Raw genomic sequence first — 24,268 nt, 5'->3', positions numbered from 1 at the left:
CAAGTGGGGAAGTGAAGGAGTACAGATTTGTTCAAAAGAGTCAGCTGATCCAGTGAAGGTTTTCGGCTGAGGAGACGGAGTTTACCGTAACAGGTGATCCGGTGTGTCTGTGTGTGCGGGAGTGAGTGAGTAGGTTGTTGAATGGTTGCGATTCTACCACCAGGCAGTGAGCCTAACCTTCAGGGAGATGTTCATGTCATCGGAGACTGCAGCTCTCTACCTAGAAGGTCTGGCAAACACAAACCCCGTGCCTCACTACAGATATAGTAACATACATTCAGCCTAGCCACTCTTCTCCCTTCAGCTCCAGCACCAGACCAATCCGTCATTGAGTGAACGGATGGCATACACAGACAGACATAGTGAATAGGTTATCCAGTCGTTACCTCAAAAAGGGGTCGATACTTTTAAACGTCAAACAGATTACGTAAGCACATTATAAAACGCCCTGTAGCACAATCTGCTGCTGTGTCCATGACCCTCCAGCAACCTCTCCCCATGGCAACTAATACACTCCGGAAGACAGATTAGAACGTCCTGTAGTCGCCACGGGACCCCAGGTCCGATCTCCATGGTTATGGGGGGCAGAGGAAGATCCCTCGGGTGATGAACATGTGACGATAAGGGTTTTTAGTCTGTCCTGTTACCGTGGCAACAGTCTCCGCCTCTTCCCCCCCCCCCCCCCCAACGTTGCTCCAGAGATATTACCACGTCTCAAAACGCAGTCAGTCAGAGCATCGAAGAGGATCACCAAGAGAACGGATCTTTCACATAGAGCAATGAGAAGATCGAGGATGGTGTATCATTTTTTCTCTGTGTCACGCAGGCTAAAACTTCACGGAAACCAACAGGGCTTTCGACCCAAATGGAAAACGTCTTTGTTCAACTCCGTGGTTGTGAGGACAACATTTCTTAACATCTTGGATAAATCTCAGATATTTGGAATTGATAAGCATTACATGTACCGTAAGTGCGATCAAGCAGTTCCGGTCCCACAAACAAATCAGCGCCAACCAAACACTGCTGCCTGGTATAACAGGTATAGGCCTCAGGGGCAATTGATGCTTGATCCGAAAATGCGGTCGGAGACCCTGTATGGATGGTGTGACCCAATTGCGGATCCTCCGGAGGCACGCCGAGGACAAATTGAGCTCTGTACCGCGCCTCTCCACATAGCTCCGCATTGACATGATTGCTTGATGGTAGGTGAGGGCGGGAGGTCCTGTATAAACACAAACTCACTTCTTTCACAACAGCTCTGCGCCACATCGGTAAAGCACAAAAAGTATGAATGCACCTGACTTCTGCAGTGGCTGAATCATCGTAAAATGCTGCACGACCAATCAAGACGCTCTACAACAAAGCTTTATTAGTGTCCAACAAGCTTTCTCTACCCTTAACCTTGTTCTGAACACCTCCAAAACAAAGGTCATGTGGTTTGGTAAGAATTATGCCAAACTAAAATTAAATTACCACAGGTGTTATTACTACCTCTGAGGGTTTAGAGCTTGAGGTAGTCTGGACAAGTACTTGGGAGTATGGCTAAATGGTACACTGTCCTTCTCTCAGCACATATCAAAGCTGCAGGCTAAGGTTAAATCTAGACTTGGTTTCCTCTATCGTAATCGGTCCTCTTTCACCCCAGCTGCCAAACTAACCCTGATTCAGATGACCATCCTACCCATGCTATATTACGGAATCATAATTTATAGATCGGCAGGTAAGGGTGCTCTTGAGCGGCTAGATGTTCTTTACTATTCGGTCATCAGATTTGCCACCAATGCTCCTTATAGGACACATCACTGCACTCTATACTCCTCTGTAAACTGGTCATCTCTGTATACCCGTTGCAAGACCCACTGGTTGATGCTTATTTATAAAACCCTCTTAGCCCCCCCCCACACTCCCGATACCTACTGCATCCCTCGTCCTCCACATACAACACCCGTTCTGCCAGTCACATTCTGTTAAAGGTCCCCAAGGCACACACATCCCTGGGTCAACCTTCTTTTCAGTTTGCTGCAGCTAGTGACTGGAACGAGCTGCAAAAAAACACTCAAACTGGACAGTTTTATCTCCATCTCTTCATTCAAAGACTCCATCATGGACACTCTTACTGAAAGTTGTAGCTGCTTCACGTGATGTATTGTTGTCTCTACCTTCTTGCCCTTTGTGCTGTTGTCTGTGCCAAATAATGTTTGTACCATGTTTTGTGCTGCTACCATGTTGGGCTGCTGCCATGTTGTGTTGTCACCATGTTGTTGTCATGTTGTGTTGTCATGTGTTGCTACCATGTAGTTGTCATGTTGTGTTGCTACCATGTAGTTGTCATGTTGTGTTGTTGCCATGCTATGTTGTTATCTTAGGTCTCTCTTTATGTAGTGTTGTGGAGTCTCTCTTGTCATGATGTATGTTCTGTCCTATATTTTAATTTAATTTTTAATTTTTAATTCCAGCCTCCGTCCCCACAGGAGGCCTTTTGGCTTTTGAAAGGCCACCATTGTAAATAATAATTTGTTCTTAACTGACTTGCCAAGTTAAATAAAGGTTAAATAAAATAAATAAATAAAATAATAATGCCCAGGAGTTGAGGAGAACCAAGGACGCACCTCCCTCTAGTGGTGAGATGAGAAAGAACAGGGGGGAAATGCGTTGTTTCTCCTCAATACAAGACTGGAAATACATTGACTCACTCCTCTGGTTCTCTCCAGTGGGCAAAACATATATGACACGTCGACGGCAGCGACAGACTAATACTGTAGGTCACTGAACGAAAAGAGGCCTAAAAGGCAAATGTGATTCAGAGGGTGAGCTTGGTTAACAGAGAACTCATGTGAAAACATGTGTTCAGTTCAATTAAAATAGCATTAGACTGGTTACGGCTTGTATAGTAAAGGCCGCTTGAAGGAAGCCGAGGGAAACAGCAGCTAGGGGTGAAATAGCTGTAGACAGAGCAGTAGCCGACTTTGAGATATAAACGTATCTAATGTGTAAACCTTCTATTTACATCAACGCATTACTGCACTGATACTGTATTACTGCACTGGTACTGTATTACTGCACTGATACTGTATTACTACACTGATACTGTTTTACTACACTGATACTGTATTACTGCACTGATACTGTATTACTGCACTGGTACTGTATTACTGCACTGATACTGTATTACTGCACTGATACTATTTTACTGCACTGATACTGTTTTACTGCACTGATACTGTATTACTACACTGATACTGTATTACTGCACTGATACTGTATTACTACACTGATACTGTATTACTACACTGATACTGTATTACTACACTGATACTGTTTTACTACACTGATACTGTATTACTGCACTAATACTGTATTACTGCACTGATACTGTATTACTGCACTGGTACTGTATTACTGCACTGATACTGTATTACTGCAATGATACTATTTTACTGCACTGATACTGTTTTACTACACTGATACTGTTTTACTACACTGATACTGTATTACTGCACTGATACTGTTTTACTGCACTGGTACTGTATTACTGCACTGATACTGTATTACTGCACTGATACTGTATTACTGCACTGGCACTGTATTACTGCACTGATACTGTATTACTGCACTGGTACTGTATTACTGCACCGATACTGTATTACTGCACTGATACTGTATTACTGCAATGATACTGTATTACTACACTGATACTGTATTAATGCACTGATACTGTATTACTACACTGATACTGTATTACTAGACTGATACTGTATTACTGCACTGATACTGTTTTACTGCACTGATACTGTATTACTACACTGATACTGTTTTACTACACTGATACTGTTTTACTGCACTGATACTGTATTACTGCACTGATACTGTATTACTACACTGATACTGTATTACTGCACTGGTACTGTATTACTACACTGATACTGTATTACTACACTGATACTGTTTTACTACACTGATACTGTTTTACTACACTGATACTGATCTCAAAGCAGGACTTAGCCCTTAATACTCAACAGTCTCACATTCGACATCAGAACAGTCTAGCACGCGGATCAGTTCGTAAAGACGGGAACCAACGTGATTACACACCGTTGGTTTCTGCAGTGCGTGCTGTAACATTAGCCATCTGTGAGCAGAAAGGCCTTGCGTTCTGCGTGTTCTCAATCTTGCTGTGGGAAGCGGGGCGGAGGAGCGAGAGAACGTCCATCCTGAGGTTAGAGGACGGGCGCGGTACTATCACTTCCTATAAAGGGATGGGTGTGGTACCATCACTTCCTTCACGAAAAACCCATCAACTCTCAGAATCAGTTCTCAACCTATTTCTCACACAGCCTCCGCATGACCCATAATAACACTTCCTTAAATAGGACGGCGAGTTACTTTCACAACATACCGTACAACCCAGCCAAGAGACATTTACAGGAAGAAGGAGAACCTCTCTTGCAAGAGAGGAGACCAAACAAGCACAGGTGGACCTACGTTCGTTTATCCGGCCCTCCTGAAAATGAAGGCTTTCTCAAAAAAAACAAACAGCAGAGAGTAAATGCCACGCTCCGAAAATAGCTTCTGCTGAAGCTTGTTGACAGTTAACATTTCCACCTGGGCAAAAAAGTGATGAAACATACATGACTTCCTCTCAGATAGATAATAGCTCCACTGTTGCTGTGTTGTTGGAGGAGCACGGTGTCGGTTCCATTGTGCGAGTCATTTTTTATCATCCGTCTCTGACTCTTGAAGATGGTCAACATTTCTACCAGCGCAGATGGGTTAATTAGAAAAGAACATCTTCTCTCAGATAATAATGTGGGTAATGAAGTGAAGGTCCTGTGGTGAAGTGTGAACCAGCCATCCAAAGGCCCAGAGTCAGACATCCTACCCCTGCTCCAACATGACTCGCTCACATGTAGAGTCAGACATCTTACCCCTGCTCCAAGATGACTAGCTCACATGTAGAGTCAGACATCTTACCCCTGCTCCAAGATGACTCGCTCACATGTAGAGTCAGACATCTTACCCCTGCTCCAAGATGACTAGCTCACATGCAGAGTCAGACATCTTACCCCTGCTCCAAGATGACTCGCTCACATGTAGAGTCAGACATCTTACCCCTGCTCCAAGATGACTAGCTCACATGCAGAGTCAGACATGCGTTGGACTAGTAACCGGAACCAGAGCGTTGGACTAGTAACCGGAAGGTTGCAAGTTCAAACCCCCGAGCTGACAAGGTACAAATCTGTCGTTCTGCCCCTGAACAGGCAGTTAACCCACTGTTCCTAGGCCATCATTGAAAATAAGAATTTGTTCTTAACTGACTTACCTAGTTAAATAAAGGTAAAATATATATTTTTTTAAACATCTTACCCCTGCTCCAAGATGACTAGCTCACATGTAGAGTCAGACATCTTACCCCTGTTCCAAGATGACTAGCTCACATGTAGAGTCAGACATCTTACCCCTGCTCCAAGATGACTAGCTCACATGTAGAGTCACACATCTAACCCCTGCTCCAAGATTACTAGCTCACATGCAGAGTCACACATGTTACCCCTGCTCCAAGATGACAAGCTCACATGCAGAGTCACACGTGTGCACACGTGTGTGTCTGTGTGTGTGTGCGTGTATATACAGTGCAACACATCACATCTCACCTATAGGATCCACATCTGCACAGTCATTCACACAGAGAGAGAGAGAGAGAGAGAGAGAGAGAGAGGGGTGGGGGAGAGGGGGACAGAGGGGAGAGAGAGGGGGAGGAGAGAGAGAGAGAGGGGTGGGGGAGAGGGGGACAGAGCGGAGAGAGAGGGGGGGAGAGGGGGACAGAGCGGAGAGAGAGGGGGAGGAGAGAGAGAGAGAGGGGTGGGGGAGAGGGGGAAGGAGAGACGGGAGATAAAGTACAAAGGTGGGGAGAGAGGGAGGGGAAGAGGGAGTGAGAGGGTGAAAGGGAGGGGCAGAGGGAGTGAGAGGGTGAAAGGGAGGGGAAGAGGGAGTGAGAGGGTGAAAGGGAGGGGCAGAGGGAGTGAGAGGGTGAAAGGGAGGGGCAGAGGGAGTGAGAGGGTGAAAGGGAGGGGCAGAGGGAGTGAGAGGGTGAAAGGGAGGGGAAGAGGGAGTGAGAGGGTGAAAGGGAGGGGCAGAGGGAGTGAGAGGGTGAAAGGGAGAGAGGGAGATGGAGAGGAGAGAGATGGAGAGAGACAGGGAGATGGCGAGGGGGAGAGGGGGACAGAGGGGAGAGAGAGGAGGAGGAGAGAGAGAGAGAGAGAGATGGGAGAGAGAAGGGACGGAGGTGGAGAAAAAGGGAGGGGAGGGGGAGAGGGGGGGAGAGGGGATAGAGGGGAGAGGAGAGAGAGAGAGACAGGAGAGAAAGGGGACAGAGGTGGAGAAAACGGTAGGGGAGGGGGAGAGGGAGAGGGGGAGATAGAGGGGTGAGAGGAGATGTGGAGAGACGAGGAGATGGAAAGGGGGACAGAGGGGGAGGAGAGAGAGCGAGAGAGATGGGACAGAGGTGGAGAAAAAGGGAGGGGAGAGGGGGACAGAGGGGATAGAGGGGAGAGGAGAGAGAGAGAGACAGGAGAGAAAGGGGACAGAGGTGGAGAAAAAGGTAGGGGAGGGGAGAGGGAGAGATGGAGGGGTGAGAGGAGATGGAGAGAGACAGGGAGATGGAAAGGGGGACAGAGGGGGAGGAGAGAGAGAGCGACAGGAGAGAAAGGGGACAGAGGGAGAGGAAAGGGTAGGGGAGGGGGAGAGGGAGAGATGGAGGGGTGAGAGGAGATGGAGAGAGACGGGGAGATGGAAAGGGAGGGGGCAGGGGAAGGGTGGGGCAGAGACAGAGACAAAGAAGAAGAGCACAACAACACTCATCCGCCATGACAGTGCGTCTGTCCACCACCTTCCTGCTCCGACAGTATTACGCATCCCAAATGGCACCCTATTCCCTATATAATGCACTACTTTTGACCAGAGGGCTCTGGAAGTGCACTATAAGTAGCGCACTATAAAGGGAATATGGTGCCATTGAGACGCTACCTATGTCCACACATCAGACATGGAAGTCCTTGTTAGTCTCAATACCGTAACTATAGTGTAAACATTTCAACCCAAAATGACTTTCTGAGAAACATGAGAACCAGACACGTGAGAAAAGAGAACAGACAATTGTTACCACATAAAAAAAACATGAACCTATGAAAACTATTGATAAAAAAGTCTTGAATAGAAAAATGACATCCTACCCCTGCTCATCACATTTACAGACAGAGAAAGGAGAGAGAGGACTCACCACATTTACAGACAGAGAAAGGAGAGAGAGGACTCACCACATTTACAGACAGAGAATGGAGAGAGAGGACTCACCACATTTACAGACAGATAAAGGAGAGAGAGGACTCATCACATTTACAGACAGAGAAAGGAGAGAGAGGACTCACCACATTTACAGACAGAGAAAGGAGAGAGAGGACTCACCACATTTACAGACAGAGAAAGGAGAGAGAGAGAGGACTCACCACATTTACAGACAGAGACAGGAGAGAGAGGACTCACCACATTTACAGACAGAGAAAGGAGAGAGAGAACTCACCACATTTACAGACAGAGAAAGGAGAGAGAGAGGACTCACCACATTTACAGACAGAGAAAGCAGAGAGAGGACTCACCACATTTACAGACAGAGAAAGGAGAGAGAACTCACCACATTTACAGACAGAGAAAGGAGAGAGAGAGAACTCACCACATTTGCAGACAGAGAAAGGAGAGAGAGAACTCACCACATTTACAGACAGAGTAAGGAGAGAGAGAGAACTCACCACATTTACAGACAGAGAAAGGAGAGAGAGAACTCACCACATTTACAGACAGATAAAGGAGAGAGAGAGGACTCACCACATTTACAGACAGAGAAAGGAGAGTGAGAGAACTCACCACATTTGCAGACAGAGAAAGGAGAGAGAGAGAACTCACCACATTTACAGACAGAGAAAGGAGAGAGAGAGAACTCACCACATTTACAGACAGAGAAAGGAGAGAGAGAACTCACCACATTTACAGACAGAGAAAGGAGAGAGAGAACTCACCACATTTACAGACAGAGAAAGGAGAGAGAGAACTCACCACATTTACAGACAGAGAAAGGAGAGAGAGAGGACTCACCACATTTACAGACAGAGAAAGGAGAGAGAGAGAACTCACTACATTTACAGACAGAGAAAGGAGAGAGAGAGGACTCACCACATTTACAGACAGAGAAAGGAGAGAGAGGACTCACCACATTTACAGACAGAGAAAGGAGAGAGAGAGGACTCACCACATTTACAGACAGAGAAAGGAGAGAGAGGACTCACCACATTTACAGACAGAGAAAGGAGAGAGAGAGGACTCACCACATTTACAGACAGAGAAAGGAGAGATAGAACTCACCACATTTACAGACAGAGAAAGGAGAGAGAGAGGACTCACCACATTTACAGACAGAGAAAGGAGAGATAGAACTCACCACATTTACAGACAGAGAAAGGAGAGAGAGAGGACTCACCACATTTACAGACAGAGAAAGGAGAGAGGACTCACCACATTTACAGACAGAGAAAGGAGAGAGAGAGGACTCACCACATTTACAGACAGAGAAAGGAGAGAGAGGACTCACCACATTTAGAGACAGAGAAAGGAGAGAGAGAGGACTCACCACATTTACAGACAGAGAAAGGAGAGATAGAACTCACCACATTTACAGACAGAGAAAGGAGAGAGAGAGGACTCACCACATTTACAGACAGAGAAAGGAGAGATAGAACTCACCACATTTACAGACAGAGAAGGAGAGAGAGAGAACTCACCACATTTACAGACAGAGAAAGGAGAGAGAGAACTCACCACATTTACAGACAGAGAAAGGAGAGAGAGGACTCAACACATTTACAGACAGAGAAAGGAGAGAGAACTCACCACATTTACAGACAGAGTAAGGAGAGAGAGAGAACTCACCACATTTACAGACAGAGAAAGGAGAGAGAGAACTCACCACATTTACAGACAGATAAAGGAGAGAGAGAAGACTCACCACATTTACAGACAGAGAAAGGAGAGTGAGAGAACTCACCACATTTGCAGACAGAGAAAGGAGAGAGAGAGAACTCACCACATTTACAGACAGAGAAAGGAGAGAGAGAGAACTCACCACATTTACAGACAGAGAAACGAGAGAGAGAACTCACCACATTTACAGACAGAGAAAGGAGAGAGAGAACTCACCACATTTACAGACAGAGAAAGGAGAGAGAGAACTCACCACATTTACAGACAGAGAAAGGAGAGAGAGAGGACTCATCACATTTACAGACAGAGAAAGGAGAGAGAGAGAACTCACTACATTTACAGACAGAGAAAGGAGAGAGAGAGGACTCACCACATTTACAGACAGAGAAAGGAGAGAGAGGACTCACCACATTTACAGACAGAGAAAGGAGAGAGAGAGGACTCACCACATTTACAGACAGAGAAAGGAGAGAGAGGACTCACCACATTTACAGACAGAGAAAGGAGAGAGAGGACTCAACACATTTACAGACAGAGAAAGGAGAGAGAACTCACCACATTTACAGACAGAGAAAGGAGAGAGAGAACTCACCACATTTACAGACAGAGAAAGGAGAGAGAGAGGACTCACCACATTTACAGACAGAGAAAGGAGAGAGAGAGGACTCACCACATTTACAGACAGAGAAAGGAGAGAGGACTCACCACATTTACAGACAGAGAAAGGAGAGAGAGAGGACTCACCACATTTACAGACAGAGAAAGGAGAGAGAGGACTCACCACATTTAGAGACAGAGAAAGGAGAGAGAGAGGACTCACCACATTTACAGACAGAGAAAGGAGAGATAGAACTCACCACATTTACAGACAGAGAAAGGAGAGAGAGAGGACTCACCACATTTACAGACAGAGAAAGGAGAGATAGAACTCACCACATTTACAGACAGAGAAAGGAGAGAGAGAGAGAACTCTTCACATTTACAGACAGAGAAAGGAGAGAGAGAACTCACCACATTTACAGACAGAGAAAGGAGAGAGAGGACTCAACACATTTACAGACAGAGAAAGGAGAGAGAGAACTCACCACATTTACAGACAGAGAAAGGAGAGAGAGAGAACTCACCACATTTACAGACAGAGAAAGGAGAGAGAGAACTCACCACATTTACAGACAGAGAAAGGAGAGAGAGGACTCAACACATTTACAGACAGAGAAAGGAGAGAGAACTCACCACATTTACAGACAGAGAAAGGAGAGAGAGAACTCACCACATTTACAGACAGAGAAAGGAGAGAGAGAGGACTCACCACATTTACAGACAGAGAAAGGAGAGAGAGAACTCACCACATTTACAGACAGAGAAAGGAGAGAGGACTCACCACATTTACAGACAGAGAAAGGAGAGAGAGAGGACTCACCACATTTACAGACAGAGAAAGGAGAGAGAGGACTCACCACATTTAGAGACAGAGAAAGGAGAGAGAGAGGACTCACCACATTTACAGACAGAGAAAGGAGAGATAGAACTCACCACATTTACAGACAGAGAAAGGAGAGAGAGAGGACTCACCACATTTACAGACAGAGAAAGGAGAGATAGAACTCACCACATTTACAGACAGAGAAAGGAGAGAGAGAGGACTCACCACATTTACAGACAGAGAAAGGAGAGATAGAACTCACCACATTTACAGACAGAGAAAGGAGAGAGAGAGAGAACTCTTCACATTTACAGACAGAGAAAGGAGAGAGAGAACTCACCACATTTACAGACAGAGAAAGGAGAGAGAGGACTCAACACATTTACAGACAGAGAAAGGAGAGAGAGAACTCACCACATTTACAGACAGAGAAAGGAGAGAGAGAGAACTCACCACATTTACAGACAGAGAAAGGAGAGAGAGAACTCACCACATTTACAGACAGAGAAAGGAGAGAGAGGACTCAACACATTTACAGACAGAGAAAGGAGAGAGAACTCACCACATTTACAGACAGAGAAAGGAGAGAGAGAACTCACCACATTTACAGACAGAGAAAGGAGAGAGAGAGAACTCACCACATTTACAGACAGAGAAAGGAGAGAGAGAACTCACCACATTTACAGACAGAGAAAGGAGAGAGAGAGGACTCACCACATTTACAGACAGAGAAAGGAGAGAGAGGACTCACCACATTTACAGACAGAGAAAGCAGAGAGAGAGGACTCACCACAATTACAGACAGAGAAAGGAGAGAGAGAACTCACCACATTTACAGACAGAGAAAGCAGAGAGAGAGGACTCACCACATTTACAGACAGAGAAAGGAGAGAGAGAACTCACCACATTTACAGACAGAGAAAGGAGAGAGAGGACTCAACACATTTACAGACAGAGAAAGGAGAGAGAGGACTCACCAAATTTTGCGAGGCATCTTTGCTCGGTGCGAGTTACCCGACCTTCACTCCTCCTTTCAACCCTCTGTCCTCCCTATCCCCCCATAAACACACACACACACACTCAGTCCTGATTATGGTGTTATTAATGAGGTGGTGTGCTTTTGGTGCAAATTGAATGCAGAGCGCTCACTTTGTAGTGGCAGGGGAGCGAGGGTGAGAGACAGGGGGGAGGGAGTTGTTGCCAGCCTCTCATATCCCCAGGAGCATCGCCTGCTTGGTCCATCAGCAAATCCACACTGACCTGCTCTGACATGCAAGTAAGCCAACGTGTGCGCACACACACACACACACACTACTAAATAGGCTTTGACTGTCCAGAATTTGTTTAAGGATTTTAGAGAAATGGGCAAGCGCACAAAAAAATCAAAATAATTCCACACAAAAAACACACACACAGGGCATTAATGAGAGCTGTGAGAGAAGGGGAGAGAGGGGGAGAGAGTGGGAGAGAGGGGGAGGGAGTGGGAGAGGGGGGAGAGAGGGGGAGAGAGGGGAGAGGGGGAGAGAGGGGAGAGAGGGGGAGAGAGTGGGAGAGAGGGGGAGAGAGTGGGAGAGAGGGGGAGAGAGTTGGAGAGAGGGGGAGAGAGTTGGAGAGAGTTGTAGAGAGGGGGAGAGAGTTGGAGAGAGGGAGAGAGAGGGGGAGGGAGTGGGAGAGAGGAGGAGGGAGTGGGAGTGAGGGGGAGAGAGGGGGAGGGAGTGGGAGAGAGTGGGAGAGAGGGGGAGAGAGTTGGAGAGAGGGGGAGAGAGTTGGAGAGAGGGGGAGAGAGGGGGAGGGAGTGGGAGAGAGGGGGAGAGAGGGGGAGAGCTACAGAACTACAGCAGCCTGTGAACAACAGACACCTGCAGCCAGCTGCTTTGAAGTTCCCCCTCCCCCTCTCCCTCCCACTCCCTCCACCACTGCCCCCTGTTCTCTCACCAACATGCCTGGTATACGTGACCTCGCTTGGAGGGGCCTTCGACAGACAGACACACACAGACACGCAACCCAGCAGCCCAAAAACCCAGCCAGCCAGTTGACCAGCACTAGTCAGTGCCGTTTCAGCAGGAGCATGGTCCACAGTCACAGTCACGACTACCTCATTCATATTCAGGCCCACTCCAAACAGCATAATACACTTGGACCGCCACAGACTAAACAGATAGGCAACAGGCCAACCTTATTTAGCATATCCTGTGTGGGGCGGCATGTTAAAATACACCGTGGGCGCGTCCCAAATGGTGCCCTATTCCCTACATAGTGCTCTACTTATAGTGCACTACCACAGCCCTCTGGTCCAAAGTAGTGCACTATGCAGGGAAATAGGGTTCCATTGGAAGGCAGCCCTCGATTTGGAGGTCTCTAATGGATCACAGAGCAGGGTACACTCCTTTTAAACTCCACCTCCTGTTGCTACTCAACATCAAGGTGACAGAGACAGTGGAAAGGGTAGATGTACAAATGAGAGGAAGAGAAAGAGAAGACGAGCGAAACAAATAATTGATGAGAGTGTTTATTTGTGCGTGGCAGTGAACTCGGTCATCCCCTGGGTGGCTATGAATAGCTATGGGGTTGTGAGGCAGAATCAGGATCCATTTTCTTGTCCAATGGGAGACTAACCCAGACTAACACATCTCTAGCACATCTCTACCGCAAAATGCTCCTCTCATCGCTACGGCAACCTCTATTACAGGGTGGGAAAACTTTTTGGCTCGAGGGCCACATCGGGATTTCGAAATTCACAGCTATATTGGCACCGATTTGTCTGTCAAAATGAATTGCGGGCCAGAAAGAGGGTAGTTATTTGAAAATATATAGGTCCATTATAATTTATATAAATATATAGGTGCATTATAATTTATATAAATATATAGGTCCATTATAATGTATATAAATATATAGGTCCATTATAATGTATATAAATATATAGGTCCATTATAATGTATATAAATATATAGGTCCATTATAATTTATATAAATATATAGGTCCATTATAATGTATATAAATATATAGGTCCATTATAATGTATATAAATATATAGGTCCATTATAATGTATATAAATATATAGGTCCATTGTAAATTTCTATAAATACATAGGTGCATTATAATTTATATAAACATACTGTATACGTATACGTATACATACTGTATACGGTCCTTTCTATCTAGTCTCAGATGTTGAAGTGGCCTCGAGTGATTTTTTAACCCACAATAATAATTCCCACACAAAAAAGGAATAAATAGTATATTATTGACCTTTCTTTAATAAGTCACCATTGGGATCAGCGTGTCTTTTACAAGGGAGCCTTGAATATACCATTTCATAAAATACAAGATACACTGTATATAACCTCAGCAAAAAAATAAACGGCCCTTTTTCAGGACCCTGTCTCTCAAAGATAATTCATAAAAATCCAAATAACATTACTGATTTTCATTGTAAAGGGGTTAAACACTGTTTCTCATGCTTGTTCAATGAACCATAAACAATTAATGAACATGCGCCTGTGGAACGGTCATTAAGACACTAACCGCTTACAGACGGTAGGCAATTAAGATCACAGTTATGAAAATGTAGGAAACTAAAGAGGCCTTTCTACGGACTCTGAAAAACACCAAAAGAAAGATGCCCAGGGTCCCTGCTCATCTGCGTGAACGTGCCTTATGCATGCTACAAGGAGGCATGAGGACTGCAGATGTGGCCAGGGCAATAAATGGCAATGTCTGTACTGTGAGACGCCTAAGACAGCGCTACAGGGAGACAGGATGGACAGCTGATCGTCCTCACAGTGGCAGACCACGTGTAACAACACCTGCACAGGATCGGTAAATCCGAACATCACACCTGCGGGACAGGTACGGGATGGCAACAACAACTGCCCGAGTTACACCAGGAATGCACAATCCCTCCATCAGTGCTTAGACTGTCCGTACCAGGTTGAGAGAGGCTGGAATGAGGGCTTATAGGCCTGTTGTAAGACAGGTCCTCACCAGAAATCACCGGCAACAACGTTGCCTATGGGGACAAACCCACCGTCGCTGGACCAGACAGGATTGGCAAAAAGTGCTCTTCACTGACGAGTCGCGGTTTTGTCTCACCAGGGGTGAAGGTCGGATTCACGTTTATCGTCGAAGGAATGAGCGTTACACCGAGGCCTGTACTCTGGAATGGGATCGATTTGAAGGTGGAGGGTCTGTCATGGTCTGGGGTGGTGTGTCACAGCATCATCGGACTGAGCTTGTTGTCATTACAGGTAATCTCAATGCTGTGTGTTACAGGGAAGACATCCTCCTCCCTCATGTGGTACCCTTCCTGCAGGCTCATCCTGACATGACCCTCCAGCATGACAATGCCACCAGCCATAATGCTGGTTCTGTGCGCGATTTCCTGCAAGACAGGAATGTCAGTGTTCTGCCATAGCCAGCGAAGAGCTCGGATCTCAATCCCATTGAGCACGTCTGGGACCTGTTGGATCGGCGGGTGAGGGGCTAGGGCCATTCTCCCCAGAAATGTCCGGGAACTTGCAGGTGCCTTGGTGGAAGAGTGGGGTAACATCTCACAGCAAGAACTGGCAAATCTGGTGCAGTCCATGAGGAGGATATGCACTACAGTACTTAATGCAGCCGGTGGCCACACCAGATACTGACTGTTGCTCTTGATTTTGACCCCCCCTTTGTTCAGGGACACATTACTCTATTTATGTTGGTCTCATGTCTGTGGAACTTGTTCAGTTTATGTCTGTTGTTGAATCTTATGTTCATACAAATATTTACACGTTAAGTTTGCTGAAAATAAACGCAGTTGACAGTGAGAGGACGTTTATATAGTTTATATATATATATATATATATACACATTTTTTTTACTCAAACCTCCTGCGGCCCGGATTGAATGGGCCACCCATGCCCTATTAGCAAGACTCCCCAAACCAGTCCTCCTCCACTCAGGTCGAAACATCGCTTCCTACCCCTTTCCCTCAGCACTGTTGGGTCAAGCCCGTATTCCAATATGTGGAGCCAACCATGGAGGAAGTTGGAAGGACTAAGAGAGGAGCTTCACACAATCCTGAACTCTAATGCTGGAAAAGCATGGCTGTCACTAATCACGCATGGAGTGTGCCAGCATTTCTCCGCCAACCCACGCATTTTTAGGCAAGCATGTGCCCAAGCTCTCTCTCTCTCTCCTTACATATATGTCATTTAACAGACGCTCTTCTCCAGTGAGTTCATAAATGTTCATACTTTTTTCATACTGGTCCCCCGTGGGAATCAAACCCACAACCCTGGTGTCGCAAGCGCCATGCTCTACCAACTAAGCCACACGGGACCTTCTTCTCCCCCTCTCTGCTTTTCTCGCTCTCCCCCTCCTTTTAACGATCTCTGTGAATGCAGATGTTCTGCGACAGCCCCTGCATCACAGTTTATGAACTCCCACAAGGCAGTCAGCGAAGGGGGAAAACAGTTGCAAAAAGGGAAGGTAGAATAGAGAGAGAGTACATGACTGTGGATAAATAAATAGTGTATAGATCAGTGGAGATTAAATCACAGAGGGCCACGGGACCGTCGGCTCCTCTAAGCTCAGTGTCAATGGAACACTTACCGGCCTTTCAGCGCTGCGATGGTAGACTTGTCAATCCTAGAGAGAGAACGAGAGAGAACGAGAGAGAGAGCGAGAGAGAGAGAGCGAGGGAGAGAGAAAGAGAGAGAGAGAAAGAGTGAGAAAGAGAGAAAGAGGGAGAAAGAGAAAGAGCGAGAGAGAGAGAAAGAGAGAGCGAGAGAGAGCGAGAAAGAGAGAGAGAGAGAGCGAAAAAGAGAGAAAGCGAAAAAGAGAGAGAGCGAGAAAGAGAGGGAGAGAGAGAGCGAGAGAGAGAGGGAGAGAGAGAGCGAGAAAAAGAGGGAGAGAGAGAGCGAGAGAGCGAGAGAAAGAAAGAAAGAGCGAGAAAGAGTGAGCGAGAAAGAGAGAGAGAGCGAGAGAGAGAGAGCGAGAGAGCGAGAGAGAGAGAGCGAGAGAGAGAAAGAGAGCGAGAGAGCGAGGAGAGAGAGAGCGAGAAAGAGAGAGAGAGCGAGAGCGAGTGAGAGAGCGAGAAAGAGCGAGAGAGAAAGAGCGAGAGAGAGAGAGAGAGAGTGAGAAAGAGAGCGAGAAAGAGAGAGAGAGAGAAAGAGAGAGTGAGAAAGAGAGCGAGAAAGAGAGAGAGAGCGAGAAAGAGAGAAAGAGCGAGAGAGAGAGCGAGAGAGCGAGAGAGAGAAAGAAAGAAAGAAAGAAAGAAAGAAAGAAAGAAAGAAAGAAAGAAAGAAAGAGGGGGGGTTAGGGGAGAGGGGGGAGGGGGGAGAGAGAGGGAGGTTACTGGTCATGAAACAAAATATGATGTTGTCTATGTTATCACTTAATTATGTGGCGCTAACAGGCGCAACATGGTTGGTACCTTCCAATGTAATAGATTAAATAATTAGTGTTGTAAAAAAGTTCAAACACGAACACATTTACAGGCCAGTCAACAAGAATGAACTCTGAGCGGATTTTAATAACAGACATACATAAACCATCCACAACATTTACATCTATATTAGAAAGCTTTAAAAACAGTCATTCGCCCCCTACTGCTCACACAGTGACTATGGCTGGCGCTAGTTGTTGGACCTTTTTAAGAGCAGTTGTTATCGTACTTCGTTCACTTCAGTCCCAGACTCCGTGATTCAAATAGAAATCGATAAAGAAAATAGGAATTTCAACATTTTCTATAAGGAAACACCGGAAAGAAAACAACGATTGAATGATTTTAATGATGGTTAACGATTTAAAACCAAATTTCATCATTCTAAAGGCTGAAAATCACTTTGGTTTTACATTGTAAAAACGAATAAGATAAAATATCTCTCTCTTGGTAATGATATTGGTGGGCGTTGTGTTTTGTCTGTGTGTGGTGAAGCCTGCATAATGCCATCACAGACATGAGTGGACACCTCTCACAACCATGAATGACCTTCATGACAACTGACCTGAAAATGTCAAGACTCCTAGTACAGTACACCTATGCTCCCTAACTACAAGCCCTATGTCACTTAGCCAAGTAGTATCTATGCATCCCCAATGGTACCCTTGTCCCTACATAGTGCACTACTTTTTTACCAGGGCCCGATGGGCCTTGTTCAAAAGTAGTGTACTCTGTAGGTAATCGGATGCCATTTGATGTCTATTCCAGCTTCCTTGTCATCTCAGACATAAACAAATATCAGTTGAATGTTGTCCAGTGCTTTGAATATCATCATCACAATCTTTCTGGATGCTTCTATGAATGGCCTCTCTGTGATCATCACATCATCACTGGTCAACAACAACCATAAAGCCCCCTGTAAGAGGCATCACAGTGTGGTCATTCTATAGCCCAGTCAGCCTCCCCACCCTCCTCTGCTGTCTCCACCCTGCCAGCCTTACACTGGCTGTGTACTATGAGACTCAGGGACAATGATGTAGGCTTTATTGGGCTGTATCTCTGGAGGCTCGTATAGAGAGGGGAAGTGGCCCTGCCCTGACCACAAGGCTGATACATACACCAACTCAAGAACATTGTCTGATAAGAAGCCTGCACACACCCTGTGACTACGTCTCTCCATATGGAGTGTGTGTGTGTGTGTGTGTGTGTGTGTGTGTGTGTGTGTGTGTGTGTGTGTGTGTGTGTGTGTGTGTGTGTGTGTGTGTGTGTGTGCCTTACTATAAATACACAGAGATGCACAGAGATGCAGTCTGGAGGTACTCCTCCATCAAAAACAACATTGTGTCTCAGCACCACAGATGGCATGGATGATTAATGCCATGATATATGCCTCTCCTCCACTAACTCTCCTTATGCTACCTCTTCTTCACCTCCCTCATTACTTTCTCTCTCTCCTTCACCATCTGATGGGCCTGACACCTCCCTCCCTCCCTCAGTCTCTCTCTAATGCCCAGCCTGATCTTCAGAAATGCCACCACAACAGCAAGCTGGCATAGACCTGGCAGGCCACAGATAACCGTGTTTCCAGCTCTAGAGCAACAGTAGAAAGATGTAGCTTAGCAAGAATCCGAACAGCCACTACTTGAGAGTGGATGCAGTAATTCATTTCAGCACCTTTTAACCTCTGGGTTTACTGTAGTCAACACTGTGCCTGCTTGGCAGCAGCCAGCCTGTTTCAGCATGAGGAAGTGGTTTGAGTGTATTCAATTATTGACTACATGGTGGGTTGACAGCATCAATGCAGTAATACATTGAGGTGAGCTGAGAGAGGGTAGTTCACCAGCTGTCTCATGGTCTCTCTACAGTGGCGTTTCCCAACCCTGGTCCTCCGGTTCACCCAACAGTACACATTTCCTTTGTAGCTCTGGATAAACACCTATTTCAACTCATTGATTAGTTGAATCAGATGTGCTTATCCAGAGGTACAATAAAAATGTGTACTGTTGGGTGAACTGGACACAGCAACAGTAACACACAAAATGCATGCGTGTGCGTGCGTGCGTTTGTACCTGAAGTGAAGTGTGTGAAGGTGTGAAGCCAAGCTCCATTCACCACACGTTGTCAGCGTTTCTCTCTTCTGAGGCGATTGCCTTTTCACTTTTCAGGAAAAACTAACTCTCACACATGAAAATGTCATATAGGCCTTGCAAACTGAGATCATACATACATTCATGAGCTGACACAAGTAGTGTAAGAGATTCACTTAAAAGTGGCAATCTGGTATTTACTTTTAAATTAATATTACTTAGAAATGCCTCATGAGCTAAGTTCAACTGTCTACCCCAAAATATGAGTTTGTTTTACATAAACAATATAATTATATAATTATAAACCAAAGCTGTTTAGCTTAAAAACATTTGATCATTTGGATCTCATGGATGGTCCCATTCCTCAGCTGTTAACCAAAAAAGTGGCAGGGTGTCTTGCTTTGTGTCATTAGACAAAAAGCGATCACATTTTCTGCACTCGAGATTAAAAAACGCCACTAGAGAAACACAAACAGAGTCCTACAGATGAGAGGACAACAACACAAAGCAACTCATTGACAACCATCTGTGATCATTCCCCCTGGTAGAGACAGTACAGAGACAGAACAGCAGCCAAGCAAACTGCTGCAGAAGTGTTGCACACACACACACACACAAAGTGGAACAGACAAAGCCCTCCACCCATCCTTCCTTTCAAAACACATTCAGCTCTAGTCTGAACAACGGCAGCCTGCTGAATTCACACACCCACGTTCACACACACACACACACACACACACCTCCAGCCACCAGCCGTATGAGAGTTAAGGTAACGTACCAGCCGTATCCCCCAAAGGATACACTCCTCTTCCTTCTCAGCATTCTGACAGGGGCAATGGGATTGTCACTCTTACTGTTTTTTTTTTTATCTCGCTCCTCTCTCTTTCACTCTCTCGGTCTTTGAAGAAGTGTAGACAGTCCTGCTCTGTTTCCCTCCTCCCTCACCTGTCCTGCCGCTGCGCACAGTTTGGCACTTCAGCTTCTCAGCACACAACTCAGCTCCACTCCACACAGAGGGGAGGAGAGAGTACGGGGCTGGGAGGGGCCAGACAAAGGGTAAGACATTCTCATCTGTTGTGTGTGTGTCTCTCTCTCTCTCTCTCTCAATCTCCTCTTTCTCTCTCACCCACACTGGACTCCTCCCTCACACTTACTTAAACAGATTCCAGCACACACACACACACACACACACCACATATGCCTACGTACGCACACACATCCACACTGACTTCACACTCCCTGTGTATTCACTTGTCGTGTAACTACTGGTCTTTTTATTTGATATTTAACTCTGCACTGTTGGAAAAAGACGCGCCAGGTTCACTATTAGTCTACACCTGTTGTCTACGAAGCTGTGAGAAAGAGCTGAACTGAAATGTCCCTCACACCCACATTCCCTCCTCTCGGAGTCACCCAACCTACCCCACAAGAAGGAAGGAAGTGTTGCCACAGCCGGTGTCACTTCCTCTGTTCTGGACTTACCAGGGCGGTCTTCATCAGGAAACGACTTTATTTATTTTTATCAACGTGGCCCTTGCCAATACAGTCACATACGACGACACACACCGTGAATATGTACTGTACATTCAAATGTACTGTTTATTCATTGCTTCAGACATTTCAGACACTGTCGATTTTGCATTTTGAATGGAAGCCTGATCTGGTCTGATTTCCGGCCTGGTCTGATGAAGCCAAGATTGAACTCTTTTGGCCTGAACACCAAGCTTCACATCTGGAGGAAACCTGGCACCATCCCTACGGTGGTGGCAGCATCATGCTGTGCGGATGTTCTTCAGCGACAGGGGCTGGGAGATTAGTCAGGATCGAGGGAAAGATGAACGGAGCAAAGTACAAAGATCCCTGATGAAAACCTGCTCCAGATCACTCAGAACCTCAGACTGGGGTGAAGGTTCAACTTCCAACAGGACAACAGCGCTAAGCATACAGCCAAGATAATGCAGGAGTGGCTTCGGGACAAGTCTCTGAATGTCCTTGAGTGGCCTAGCCAGAGCCGGGACTTGAACCTGATCGAACATCTTTGGAGAGGCCTGAAAATAGCTGTGCAGCAACGCTCTCCATCCAACCTGACAGAGCTTGAGAGGATCTGCAGAGAAGAATGGGAAAAACTCCCCAAACACAGGTGTGCCAAGCTTGTAGCATCATACAGAAGAAGACTCGGGGCTGTAATTGCTGCCAAAGGTGCTGAGTACTGAGTAAAGGTTCTGATTACTTATGTAAATGTTAATTATAAATCAGAAAACATTTATAAAATCCTGTTTTTGCTTTTTAATTATGGGGTATTGTGTGTTGATTGATGAGGGGAAAAAACAATTTAATACATTTTAGAATAAGGCTGTAACGTAACAAAATGTGGAAAAAATCAAGGGGTCTGAATACTTTCTGAATGCACTGTTTGTATATATATATAACCATCTACATACAGTACATACTGTAGGAGCTGCAAAGTTGCCGCTCTGAATGAACCAGGACCCGTGAGACAGCCAGGATGTGTAAAAAAAAAAAATGGCACCCTACTCACTATATATTGCACTACTGTATATAGGGAATAGGTTGCCATTTGGAACACAGCTCCAATTGGACTGTGAACAAAAGGAGGGTCCTTCCTGCTCCAGCTCTGCCACATTCTTTGGACTAAAATAAACAACTATGATTATTACTTGTTTTCTTTGTATTGAAATAAAGGGGGTTTTCCAATATTCAACATAAGAAACACCACTGCCTTTTCCACACTGTCTAGTATCTGGTATCACTGTAACCCAAAGTCATTTTTTGTTTAAGTCAAAGTCAATGATACATCTTTATTACTTTAAATATGAATGTGGTACTTGACTCAAAACTAAATGAGAGGTTTTTTGATGCAAATTCACTTTTTAAATGGGTACAACTTTGTCACAGCAAGTTCAAACAACTTGATTGTAAGGTCAAATCATCAAATCAAATCAAATTTTATTTGTCACATACACATGGTTAGCAGATGTTAATGCGATTGTAGCGAAATGCTTGTGCTTCTAGTTCCGACAATGCAGTAATAACAAGTAATCTAACTAACAATTCCAAAACTACTGTCTTGTACACAGTGTAAGGGGATAAAGAATATGTACATAAGGATATATGAATGAGTGATGGTACAGAGCAGCATAGGCAAGATACAGTAGATGGTATCGAGTACAGTATGTACAAATGAGATGAGTATGTAAACAAAGTGGCATAGTTTAAAGTGGCTAGTGATACATGTATTACATAAGGATACAGTCGATGATATAGAGTACAGTATATACGTATGCATATGAGATGAATAATGTAGGGTAAGTAACATTATATAAGGTAGCATTGTTTAAAGTGGCTAGTGATATATTTACATCATTTCCCATCAATTCCCATTATTAAAGTGGCTGGAGTTGAGTCAGTGTCAGTGTGTTGGCAGCAGCCACTCAGTGTTAGTGGTGGCTGTTTAACAGTCTGATGGCCTTGAGATAGAAGCTGTTTTTCAGTCTCTCGGTCCCAGCTTTGATGCACCTGTACTGACCTCGCCTTCTGGATGATAGCGGGGTGAACAGGCAGTGGCTCGGGTGGTTGATGTCCTTGATGATCTTTATGGCCTTCCTGTGACATCGGGTGGTGTAGGTGTCCTGGAGGGCAGGTAGTTTGCCCCCGGTGATGCGTTGTGCAGACCTCACTACCCTCTGGAGAGCCTTACGGTTGAGGGCGGTGCAGTTGCCATACCAGGCGGTGATACAGCCCGCCAGGATGCTCTCGATTGTGCATCTGTAGAAGTTTGTGAGTGCTTTTGGTGACAAGCCGAATTTCTTCAGCCTCCTGAGGTTGAAGAGGCGCTGCTGCGCCTTCTTCACGATGCTGTCTGTGTGAGTGGACCAATTCAGTTTGTCTGTGATGTGTATGCCGAGGAACTTAAAACTTGCTACCCTCTCCACTACTGTTCCATCGATGTGGATAGGGGGGTGTTCCCTCTGCTGTTTCCTGAAGTCCACAATCATCTCCTTAGTTTTGTTGACGTTGAGTGTGAGGTTATTTTCCTGACACCACACTCCGAGGGCCCTCACCTCCTCCCTGTAGGCCGTCTCGTCGTTGTCTTGCATCGTCTGTGGACCTATTTGGGCGGTAAGCAAATTGGAGTGGGTCTAGGGTGTCAGGTAGGGTGGAGGTGATATGGTCCTTGACTAGTCTCTCAAAGCACTTCATGATGACGGATGTGAGTGCTACGGGGCGGTAGTCGTTTAGCTCAGTTACCTTAGCTTTCTTGGGAACAGGAACAATGGTGGCCCTCTTGAAGCATGTGGGAACAGCAGACTGGTATAGGGATTGATTGAATATGTCCGTAAACACACCGGCCAGCTGGTCTGCGCATGCTCTGAGGGCGCGGCTGGGGATGCCGTCTGGGCCTGCAGCCTTGCGAGGGTTAACACGTTTAAATGTCTTACTCACCTCGGCTGCAGTGAAGGAGAGACCGCATGTTTTCGTTTAAACTGGTTTAAACTGTTTAAACATAAAACATGTTTTTATTGTTTATGGAGCATTAACCTATGAAGTATTTCTAAATCAAAATCTGTCAGGACAACTAGGTACTCACGTTTTCTTGGTAATATCAAATAGAAATTATATTTTGGTTAAGCAGAGGTTAGTCAAGTCATTGTTTACATTCATTTAAGAAGAACAAACTATCATATTTCCCAGCATGCTCTACTTCATGTAGATTTTTTTTTAAAATGTTTTTTAATATCTGTGTTTTTGCATATACAGAGCATTCGGAAAGTATTGAAACCCCTGGACTTTTTCAACATTTTGTTTCGTTACAACATTTGATAGTTGTTTGACATTCATACTATACTTGGTGAGGGATACATCACGGGTAGCCTATACATGAGGGGGATATACTGTACATTGATTGATTGAGTCATCTTATACTACACAAAGATAAATAACATTCAACTAATCCCCATCAGTTTGTTTGATTGTTTTGCACCCGCATTCTGAAACGGCTGTTCCAGATTAAATGGTTTAGGTAAATGGTTAAATGGTTTAGGTAAATGGTTAAATGGTTTAGGTAAATGGTTAAATGGTTTAGGTAAATGGTTAAATGGTTTAGGTAAATGGTTAAATGGTTTAGGTAAATGGTTAAATGGTTTAGGTAAATAGTTAAATGGTTTAGGTAAATGGTTAAATGGTTTAGGTAAATAGTTAAATGGTTTAGGTAAATGGTTAAATGGTTTAGGTAAATGGTTAAATGGTTTAGGTAAATGGTTAAATGGTTTAGGTAAATGGT

General features: G+C 45.2%; 1 protein-coding gene and 1 non-coding gene across 5 annotated transcripts in view; both read right to left on the bottom strand.

The window, feature by feature from the left end:
• The window catches only part of LOC139382280 (rap1 GTPase-activating protein 2-like), a 115,744-nt gene that overhangs the window by 80,024 nt on the left and 11,452 nt on the right, over window positions 1-24,268 (bottom strand). For 2 of the 4 annotated variants that reach the window (XM_071126156.1, XM_071126158.1), the window contains exon 2: window positions 16,048-16,083. In XM_071126156.1, the coding sequence (XP_070982257.1) occupies window positions 16,048-16,083 (36 nt within the window). Of the gene's footprint in view, window positions 1-16,047; window positions 16,084-19,744; window positions 19,972-24,268 lie in introns of those variants that run through there. The other 2 variants (XM_071126157.1, XM_071126155.1) reach the window with 2 other exon arrangements.
• Window positions 15,701-15,776, bottom strand: trnaa-ugc (transfer RNA alanine (anticodon UGC)). The gene has a single exon. It is a non-coding gene; the product is annotated as a tRNA-Ala (tRNA).

Source organism: Oncorhynchus clarkii, chromosome 24, assembly GCF_045791955.1.
Source record: "Oncorhynchus clarkii lewisi isolate Uvic-CL-2024 chromosome 24, UVic_Ocla_1.0, whole genome shotgun sequence".
Taxonomy (NCBI): domain Eukaryota; kingdom Metazoa; phylum Chordata; class Actinopteri; order Salmoniformes; family Salmonidae; genus Oncorhynchus; species Oncorhynchus clarkii.
This window is presented reverse-complemented; position numbering and strand designations above follow the sequence as displayed.